We start from the raw sequence: 10627 nt of genomic DNA on the forward strand, positions 1-10627 counted from the left end.
TAAAAAAAAAAAAAAAAAAAAAAAAAAAAAAAAAAAAATGGTGTAAAAAAAAAAAAAAAAAAAAAAAAAAAATCAGCCTCCTCATATTCCAGAATGGCTGTGGTTGAGGAGGAAAACTTATGAACCAGGTTTTGGTGTCAAGTGTGAGGTGACTTCAGGCATGGGAAAGGCGTGCCCCTTCATTTGAAGGCCATAATGTTAGTTGCAAATAGTTTCTGATCACGCCCTGTTTGACAGAACCTGGTAACTCCTGACTGCATGGGAGGCTAGGGAATGGCTTTTTTTCTGGGATCTGCCTGCCTGGCTGTAATTATGCCAATAGGGAAGATGAAGATCCTGCATGTTGAGGGTCACGGAGTAATCTCTCCTACACATGCCCAATTCTGAACCCACCATTGGCAAACGCTGGAATACCATCATTCCAACTGGGTTCTCCTGGACCTGGGATGGAGTCAGTCTCCCTTAGGCCCCTGGGCCATGTGCCAGGCCTCAGAGGAAGAAATAAGGCAGGAAATGGGTGCTTCTGGGCACCCCACAACATAGACTACAGAAGCTAACTTCACAAGACACAAGTTGAAAGCAAGGATTAGAGATTGACCTATAGTAGAACAGGGCGGTGTCAGGACTGTGGGGAAGGCAGCATTTAGGCCTTTGGAGACGAAGAAGGTGTCATCAGAAGTACAAGGAAACCCTGGAGAAATGCTATTTTGGAGGACAGGAGCAAGCAGTTTTTTTTTTTTTCGAGACAGAATCACTGTGTCACCAGGCTGGAGTACAGTGGCACGATCTCAGCTCACTGCCACCTCTGCCTCCCAGGCCCAAGCAATTCTCCTGCCTCAGCCTGCCAAGTAGCTGGGACTACAGGCATGTGCCACCACACCCAGATAATTTTTTGTATTTCCAGTAGAGACAGGGTTTCACTATGTTGGCCAGGATGGTCTCAATCTCCTGATCTCATGATCTGCCTGCCTCAGCCTCCCAAAGTGCTGGGATTACAGGCATGAGCCACCACGCCCAGCCATAGACAGGAGCAGTTTTTAGAAGAGATTAGGCTGGGTGCAGTGGCTCACACCTGCACACTTTGGGAAGCTGAGGCAGGAGAACTGCTCAAGCCCAGGATTTGAAGGTTGTAGTGGGCTATGATCACACCACGGCACTACAGCCCAGGTAACAGAGCAAGACCCTGTCTCTAAAACAAAAGAAAGCAAGCAAAACAATACAGAGGTTTTTTTTCTTTTTTTAAAGAGACAGGGTTTCACCATGTTGGTCAGGCTGGTCTTGAACGCCTGACCTCAGGTGATCCACCCGTTTCAGCCTCCCAAAGTGCTAGGATTGCAGGCGTGAGCCATCACGCCTGGCCCAGAGTTTTTAGTCCCTACCACTAGGGATTCTAATTCCATAAAAGTAAAAGTGGCCAGGTGCAGTGGCTCACACCTGTAACGCTAGCACCCTGGGAGGCCAAGGTGGGAGGATTGTTTAAGCCCAGGAGTTTGAGACCGGCCTGGACAACATGGCAAGACCCCATCTCTGTTTAAAAAATAAATAAATAAACTCTCTTTCTATATATAAGCATAAATCTTGCCGTTAATATTCTCAGTTACCTGTCTTCAGAAATGGACCCCTGTGAAATGAAGGGGGAATTTAGAAAATGGACACTGTGATTTTTCACTGAAATGGGAGCATCCAGCCCTGGCACAGTAGCTCATGCCTGTCATCCCAGCACTTTGGGAAGCTGAGGTGGGAGGATTGCTTAAGGTAGAGTTTGAGACCAGCCTGGGCAACATAGTGAGACCTTGTCATTCCAAAAACAAACAAAAATATTAGCTGAATGTGGTGGTGCATGCCTGTTTTCCCAGCTACTCAGGAGGCTGAATCGGGAGGAACACTTGAGGCTGGGAGATTGAGGCTGCAGTGAGCTATGAATGCATCACTGCACTCCTGTCTGGGTGACAGAGCAAGACCCTGCCTAAAAAAAAAAAAAAAAAAAAATTAGAAAGTTAAGAACTCTGTTCCAACTTCCCCAAAAGACAGTTAAATGTTGAGAAATATGAGGATAACTTCTTCCCTTGACCTCCAATGTTATAAAAAGAATGCAAACATATTGAAAAAGATCATATCATATTCATTCTCTGAAGCCACTGATTCTGATAAAGTCAGATAAAAATGACACATTAGAAAAAAAATTATGTCAATGAATGTAGCTCTAAGAATCTTAAAACTTCAGGGATCAGCTCACGTCTGTAATCCCAGAACTTTGAGAGGCCAAGGTGGGCACATCACTTGAGGTCAGGAGTTCGAGACCAGCCTGGTCGACATGGTGAAACCCCATCTCTACTAAAAAAAACAAAAATTACTTGGGCATGGTGGCTCGTACCTGTAATCTCAGCTACTCAGGAGGCTGAGGCAGGAGAATCATCTCAACCCAGGAGGTGGAGGTTGCCATGAGCTGAGATCCCACACCATCTGAGCTCCAGCCTGGGTGACAGAATAAGACTCCATCTCAAAAAAAAAAAAAAAAAAATCTTAAAACTTCAAAAAAATGGAAAGCAGTCATTACATTTAAGGAGATATATGTTAAAACTACAATCTTAATTTGAAAATTTTGTTGGTATCATAGATATATCAAGAAAAAAGTGGTCATTTTAATTAAATATCTCAAAGGTATTTGGTAAAGTTTGATACCCATTCATAATAAAACATTTTAAAATAAGAAAACAATGCTTCTTTAACATGATGAAAGAGTATTTACCTTCCTTATAAATATCAAGGCATTCTATAAAGCAGTAATATTAAATAATTCAGTATGGGTGCAGGAATAAACAAATCAGTCAGTGGAACAGAATAGAGAATAGAAATAGATCTTTTTCACGTGGGAATTTAGGATACGAAGAAGATTGGGAGAATAATGGCCTAGCGTAAAAGGCATTGAGATAATTAGCTATGCACTTAGGAAGATAAAGTCAAGTCCCTGCTTGATACTCCTCACTAAAATCAGTGGGCTTAGATCCTTCTGTGGTTCAGAATTTGGTGACTAGGTTTTCATGCCCATGTGTGAAATGCGCCTCCCTCCAATCTTGTTAAGATGTCAGCACATTGCCTTCTGATGGGAAAGACAGAAAAACAAGTAAGTGAAATAAATGAGCTTATTTTTGTGGCTTAAGGGGCCAAATGAGAACACAAAACCATACAGGTATTAGAAGGAAATACAGGAAAATGGGTTTAGAACCTTGGGGGTTTAGAAGACCTTCAACATGACATGAAATACAAATGACAGAAAGGAAATGGTTGATCAATTTGATTACATCAAAATTTTAAATATGTATATGGTCTAAAATGCCTTAAAGATGAGCAAAAACCTGGAAGAATGTAACTGAAATATGTATAACAAGAGACTGATACCTAGTATTTAGGAGGAAAGTAAGTATTCTTTTCTCATTTTTTTTTTATGCTATCTAAAGAAGCGCAAATTGGGGCTGGGCTCCGTGGCACATACCCATAAATCCCAATGCTTTAAGAGGTTGAGGGGAGGATCGCTTGAGCCGAGGAGTTTGAGACCAGCCTGGGCAACACAGTATAATCCCGTCTCTACAAAATATTAAAAAATTAGCCTATATGTGGCATGCACCTATAGGCGCAGCTACTCAGGATGCTGAGGTGAGAGGATCGCTTGAACCCAGGAGTTCGAGGCTGCAGTGAACTATTATTGTGCCACTGCACTTCAACCTCAACCTGGGCAATGGAGCAATACTATTTCTTAAAAAAAAAAAAAAAGATAAAAAAGGAACTGCAAATTAAAAAATAATAACTGAATAGAAATGTGGGTAAAGGATACAAATGGGCAATTTACAAAAGGGGAAATGAAGGTGCCAAGTTTTTGGCCTATCTGATTGGCAAAAAGGAAGAACATTAATGATAACCGTGGCAAGGTTTTCGGGAAATGAGAGCTTCCAGTTCATGATTGTCGGGGTGTAAATTGAAGCAGCTATTCAGGAGAGCAATTTAATAGTCAAAGTAATGTACATAAGGCTGGGTGTGGTGGCTCATGCCTGTAATTCTAGCACTTTGGGAGGCTGAGGCGGGTGAATTGCTTGAGCTCAGGAGTTCAAGACCAGCCTGGGCAACATGGTAAAACACCTTCTCTACTAAGAATACAAAAATTAGCCAGGCATGTCATGACATGTGCCTGTAATCCCAACTGCTCGAGAGGCTGAGGCTGGAGAATTGGCTGAGCCCTGGAGGCAGAGGTTACAAGGAGCTGAGATTGCACCATTTGTACTCCAGCCTGGGTGACAGAGTGAGACTGTCTCAAAAAAAGAAAAAATGTACATACTCAGTGAATTTGGAAATTTTACCAAATTGAGACACACGTACACAGAATCAGTTCTAGAATATTTTTAGATGGGTTTATCTGATATGATATTATTGAAGACAAATTGTTAGATTTAAAATACTCAGATGGCACCAAATTCCATTCACAATACCGACAAAAACATGTAATATCGAGAAGTAAATGTAGAACGACTGATTTCGTGAGCAACATAAAGGCGTAATTGAATGAAAACTGTGGCATTCAGGGGAAACTGTATTTTTTTAAATTATTATTATTTTTTTTGAGATGGAGTCTAACTGCAGCCTCCACCTCCCAGGCTCAAGTGACTCTCCTGCCTCACCCACTGAGTAGCTGTTATCACAGGCAGACGTCACCATGCCTTGCTAATTTTTATATTTTTAGTAGGGATGGGATTTCACTATGTTGGCCAGGGTGGTCTCGAACTCATGGCCTCAGGTGATCCACCCACCTCGACCTCCCAAATTGTTGGGATTACAGGCATAAGCCACTGTTCCCAGCCCAGGGAGAACTGTATTTTAAAGGTATTCCTTATCAGCAGACGGACATTGTAGGTTAAAAAAAAAAAAAGTATCCCTTTGCCACATGTAGACAGATGCAATTTCAATCAAAATCCCCCTCATGAGCCACTGAGCCACAGGGCACAGTGGCTCATGCCTGTAATCCTGGCACTTTGGGAGGCCAAGGCCGATGGATCACCTGAGGTCAGGAGTTTGAGACCAGCCTGACCAATACGATGAAACCCCGTCTCTACTAAAAATACAAAAATTAGCCAAGCCTGGTGGTGTATGCCTGTAGTCCCAGCTACACAGGAGGCTGAGACAAAAGAATGGCTTGATCCCAGGAGGCAGAGATTGCAGTGAGCCAAGATCATGCCACTGCACTGCAGCCTGGGCAACAGAGTGAGACTTCGTCCCAAAGAAAAAAAAAATTCCATTAGGGGTTTCATTTTGGTTTGCCTTTTTCCCTAGAACTGAACAATAGTACTGTGAAATTAAAAGGATGTACAAGTGGTTAATGAGCTGGGATGTTAAACTATATCCTGAAAAAAAAGTGAAGTAGAATGACCAACCCCAGCAAAAGAAGCACGTGGGGGCACAGCAACAAATCCGGTAATGTGTTAGAGATGGTGTCTGCACCAACAGAAAGCAGCTTCTGAAGGCCACATGGAAAGAGTGCTTGCTGGCATCCTGCCCTCCATGGGCCCACGCTCCCTTGTCTCTAGGTCTGCGCGATGGGCCGCTAGTTGAGGTGTCAGCAGCTCCAGGGTCCTCTGCCATCCCTTACTCAGTTGGTCTGTGTCTGCTGTTTCTCTGCAGGTCCAAGCCTTGTCATCAGGCAGTAAGTTTGAAGCAGAGTTGAAAGCTGAGCAAGATGAGCGGAAGCGGGAGGAGGAGGAGAGGCGGCTCCGCCAGGCAGCCTTCCAGGAACTCAAGGCCAACTTTAGTACATAGTCCGGCCGACCTTGCTCTCTGCCCACAGCTGTGCCTCACAGATCCCTCAGGAAGAGATGGCTGGGCATCTTCATCACTGCTGCCAGTCCCCTCCCTGAGCCAGTGTCTCCACCTCCACCCTGTGCCAGCTCCCATGCCAGCCTTCATTCCTCCCATTGTCCAGCCCCCTCCTGGGGGGTCCTGGGGTGGGCCGGATACCTGCCCATCTCCGTCTCCTGCCTCTGCTCCTCCGCCCTACCTGTAGCCAGAACCTGTATCTTCTCAGCAAACTTCACTTTGCCCTTGTCCCTTTACCATTCCCCGTCAAAGAGGAGTCTGCTATGTTAATTTGTATAGACATGTCTGCCTTTTTGGGTCGTCTGAGGAAATGCCCATTTTCTCGGTTAATTCTCTGCACTCCTCTCTGCGTCCCATCCAGCTTCCCTGCTCCCGTCTTCGGTAGGATTCTGCCAGTTGCTTTTGCATCTTCTGTTCCTGGGTAATGGTGGGTCTTCATTGAGGAACAGCATGCCACCATGGTGACACACAGTAGAGAAAGGACAGAGGTCTGTTCCTGCCTGCCACCCTTCTCCTGGCCCCTTAGCATTCCCCCAGTCCCTCCCTCCTCTTCCTGCTCCATTTATGTCTTTCCAGCTCAGCCTTTTCCCACTCTTCAGCGCTGTACTACTTCACTGTAAGAATGAAAGAATAGTTAGGATACCAGCGAGTAAAAGCGTTCCTATTCACTCTGATTCTATGCAAATTATATTACAATGGACACCTGATATTCCCAAGTGACAGATCCAGGGCTTGCAAAAATCCCCAGAGTCATCGCCATACTCACCATTAGCCAGTTGCTAACAATACTGTTCCACGGTATTCTGCTGTAGATGTTCTTATCCCCCACATTTGTGAGTTCTTGGGGTTGCTCACAAATACTAGGGGTTTTTATTGTATTTTTAACAAATATGTCCTAATGTCATATTTATTCTCTTTTGTAACTGCTGTCTTTACAATAAAGAAATCATCTGCCTTTCTATCTTACAGCTGTTTCTTTTTAAATTGTACAAATAAATGTGACCATCACATCAATGTGCCTGGAATTTTCTTGAGAGTAGAGGCCAGGCACAGTGGCTCACACCTGTAATCCCAGCACTTTGGGAGGCCGAGGGGGAGCAGATCACTTGAGGTCAGGAGTTCAAGACCAGCCTGACCAACATGGTGAAACCCCATATCCACTAAAAATACAAGATTAGCCAGGCGTGGTGGTGCGTGCCTATAGTTCCAGCTACCCATGGAACTGAGGCAGGAGAACCGCTGAAACCCAGGTGGCAGAGGTTGTAGTGAGCTGAGATTGCGCCACGGCACTCCAGCCTGGGTGACAGAGTGAGACTCTGTCACAAAAGAAAGGAAGGAAAGACAGAGAAAGAAAGAAAAGAGAAAGCAAGAAAAGCAAGAAAGCAAGCAAGAGAAAGAAAGAGAGAAAGAAAGAAGGGAGGAAGAAAGGAAGGAGCGAGTAGAGTATTTTATTTTTTATTTTATGATTATTATTATTATTTTTTGAGACGGAGTCTTACTCTTTGCCCAGGCTGGAGTGCAGTGGTATGATCTCCAATCACCATAACCTCCGCTTTCCAGGTTCTAGCAATTCTCCTGGCTCAGCTTCCCAAGTACCTGGGATTACAGGTACGTGCCACCATGCCCAGCTAATTTTTTGTATTTTTAATAGACACGGGGTTTCACCATATTGGCCAGGCTGGTCTCAAACTCCTGACCTGTGATCTGCCTGCCTCGGCCTCCCATAATGCTGGGATTACAGGCGTGAGCCACCACACCCGGCCAAGAGTAGAGTATTTTCTATAAGAGCCAAGTCCTATCCGGGGCTCTGTTTGACACTGAGTCCTGAAATATAGTTAGAAGTAGGAACTAGAGGCCAGGCGCGGTAGCTCACATCTGTAGTCCCACCACTTTGGGAGGCCAAGATGGGTGGATCACTTGAGTTCAGGAGCTCAAGACCAGCCTGGTAAACATGGTAAAACTGCATTTCTAGTAAAAATATAGCCGAGCTTGGTGGCACATGCCTGTAATCCTAGCTACTCAGGAGGCTGAGGTGGGAGAATTTCTTGAACCAGGGAGGTGGAGGTTGCAGTGAGTAGAGATGGTGCCACTGCACTCCAGCCTGGATGACAGAGCAAGACTCCATCTCAAAAAAAAAAAAAAAAAAGAAGAAAGAAAGAAATGAGAACTAGAGGGCTGTTTTTCGCTCTATGGGATTCAGAGCACTGATCTTATCAGTTGCCCTCCCCTTTCCTTCTGTGACGATGCCTTCAGCTGCAGGGAAAAACCGTAGCTTCATTTGCTTCCTAGATCCCTTGAAACTCTGATGAGAGCCAGTGCCCCTCCCTCCCATGTATAATCCAGGATATTTGGGCTACCCATGCAAGGACCTCTGTTCCAAGAGACACCCTTTGCTCTCCAGGAAGGATCATTCTGTTTCTATACATCATTTTTCTAGCTGTTGTCACCCGGGGAGGGACATGAAAGAGGAATGGAGAGATTCTTACCATGTGATCCAGCAATCCTGCTCCTTCCTATTTCTCCACTGGACATGAGAGTTTATGTCCACACAAAAACCTGCACATGAAGCTTTTGTTTTTGTTTTTGTTTTTTGAGACGAGGTCTAGCCCTGTCACCCAGGCTAGAGTGCAGTGGTGTGAACATGGCTCACTGTAGCCTCAACCTCCTAGGCTGAAGTGATCCTCCCCACTCAGCCACCTAAAGTGCTGGGATTACAGGCATGGGCCCCTGTGGCTGGACTATACATGAATCTTTATAGCAGCTTTATTCATAATTGCAAAAACTTGGAAATAAGATATTCCTCAAAAGGTGAGTGCGTAAGCTATGAAACATCCGCACAATGGAATATTATTAGTTGATGAGAAGCATTTAGCAATAGAAAGAAATGAACTATCAAGTAATGAGAAGACAGAGAGGAAACTTACATGCATATTGCTAAGTGAAACTCCAGTCCTGAGCTGGGTGTGGGTCACTTGCTCATAGTTCTAGTTGTTCATGGCTGAGGAGGGAGAATAGCTTGAGCCTTGGCGTTCAAGTGCAGCCTGTGCAACATGGTGAGATCCCATCTCAAAAAGGAAAAAAAAAAAAAAAGCCAATCTGGAAAGGCTACATACTATTTGATACCAACTATGGTCTGACATCCTGGAAAAGGTAAAAGTTTGAAGACAGTGAAAAGATAAGCAGTTGTCAGCAAGAAGGGAGGGAGGGATGAATAAATGCAGCACAGAGGACTTTTAGGGCAGTGAAACTTACTCTCTATGATGCTGTTCATGCTGGTGGATGCATGTCTTACGCATTTGTCAAAACCCATAGAATGCACAACACAGAATGCACCCAGGCTGAGTGCAGTGGTTCACGTCTGGAATCTCAGACTTTGGAAGGCAGAGGCAGGAAGATCACTCAAGTTCAGGGGTTCGAGACCAGCCTGGGAAATATAGTTAGATCCTGTGTCTACAAAAAACTTTTAAAAAGCCAAGCTTAGGCTAGGCACAGTGGCTCACGCCTGTAATTTCAGCACTTTGGGAGGCCGAGGCAGGGGGATTGCTTGAGCTCAAGAATTTGAGACCAGCCTGGGCAATATAGTGAAACCCCGTTTCTATCAAAAATTCAAAAAATTAGCTGGGCATGGTGGCAGGCACCTGTGGTCCCAGCTACTTGGGAGGTTGAGGCTGAGGTGGGAGGATTGTTTGAGCCCAGGAAGTGGAAGTTGCAGTGAGTCAAGATCATGCCACCGCACACTATCTTGGGTGACAGAGTGAGACCCTGTCTCAAAATAAATAAATAAAGGCCAAGTGTGGTCGCATGCACCTGTGGTCTCAGCTACTTAGGAGGCTGAGATGGGAGGATGGCTTCAGCCCAGGAGGAGAAGGTTGCAGTGAGCAGGGATCATGCCACTGCACTCCAGCCTGAATGACTGATTGAGAGCCTGTCTCAACAAGGAAAAAAAAAATAAGAATGCATCCTAATATTAACTATGAAGTTTAGCTAATAATGCATCTATATGGGCATGTCAATTGTAACAAATGTACCACCTTAATATGAGATAATAATAGGGAATAGGGGGCCTGGTGCGGTGGCTCATCCCTGTAATCCCAGCACTTTGGGAGACCGAGGCAGGCGGATCACGAGGTCAAGAGATCGAGACCATCCTGGTCAACATGATGAAACCCTGTCTCTACAAAAATACAAAAATTAGCTGGGCATGGTGGCGTTTGCCTATAGTCCCAGCTGCTCGGGAAGGCTGAGGCAGGAGAATTGCTTGAACCCGGGAGGTGGAGGTTGCAGTGAGCCAAGATTGCGCCACTGCTCTCTAGCCTGGTGCCTGGCGACAGAGTAAGACTCTGTCTCAAAAAATAAATAAATAGGCCGGGCTTGGTGGCTCACGCCTGTAATCCAAGCACTTTGGAGGCCAAGGTGGGCGGATCACCTGAGGTCGGGAGTTCAAGACCAGCCTGACCAACATGGTGAAACCCCGTCTTTAATAAATAAATAAATAAATAAATAAATAAATAAAAAATAGGGAATGGGGAGCTGGGGTGGGGAGGAGTACATAGGAACATGTACTTTTGGCTCAGTTTTTCTGTAAACCTAAAACTTCTCTAAAAAATAAAGTCTAGCCGGGCGCGGTGGCTCAAGCCTGTAATCCCAGCACTTTGGGAGGCCGTGGCGGGTGGATCACGAGGTCAAGAGATCGAGACCATCCTGGTCAACATGGTGAAACCCCGTCTCTACTAAAAATACAAAACATTAGCTGGGCATGGTGGCGCAT

The 10627-nt window shown here is 45.0% G+C and overlaps 1 protein-coding gene and 1 non-coding gene across 2 annotated transcripts in view; both read left to right on the forward strand.

The window, feature by feature from the left end:
* The window catches only part of EFHD1 (EF-hand domain family member D1), a 52992-nt gene extending 46167 nt beyond the window's left edge, over nt 1-6825 (forward strand). The window contains exon 4 of the mRNA XM_017516547.2: nt 5668-6825. Within this exon, the coding sequence (XP_017372036.1) occupies nt 5668-5802 (135 nt within the window). The 3' untranslated portion in view covers nt 5803-6825. The remainder of the gene's footprint in view (nt 1-5667) is intronic.
* Nucleotides 3005-3106, forward strand: LOC119469192. Its single transcript, XR_005198009.1, has one exon. It is a non-coding gene; the product is annotated as a small nucleolar RNA U13 (small nucleolar RNA).
* Nucleotides 6826-10627: the final 3802 nt, after the last annotated feature.

The sequence above is a fragment of the Cebus imitator genome, unplaced genomic scaffold, assembly GCF_001604975.1.
Source record: "Cebus imitator isolate Cc_AM_T3 unplaced genomic scaffold, Cebus_imitator-1.0 Scaffold592, whole genome shotgun sequence".
NCBI lineage: Eukaryota > Metazoa > Chordata > Mammalia > Primates > Cebidae > Cebus > Cebus imitator.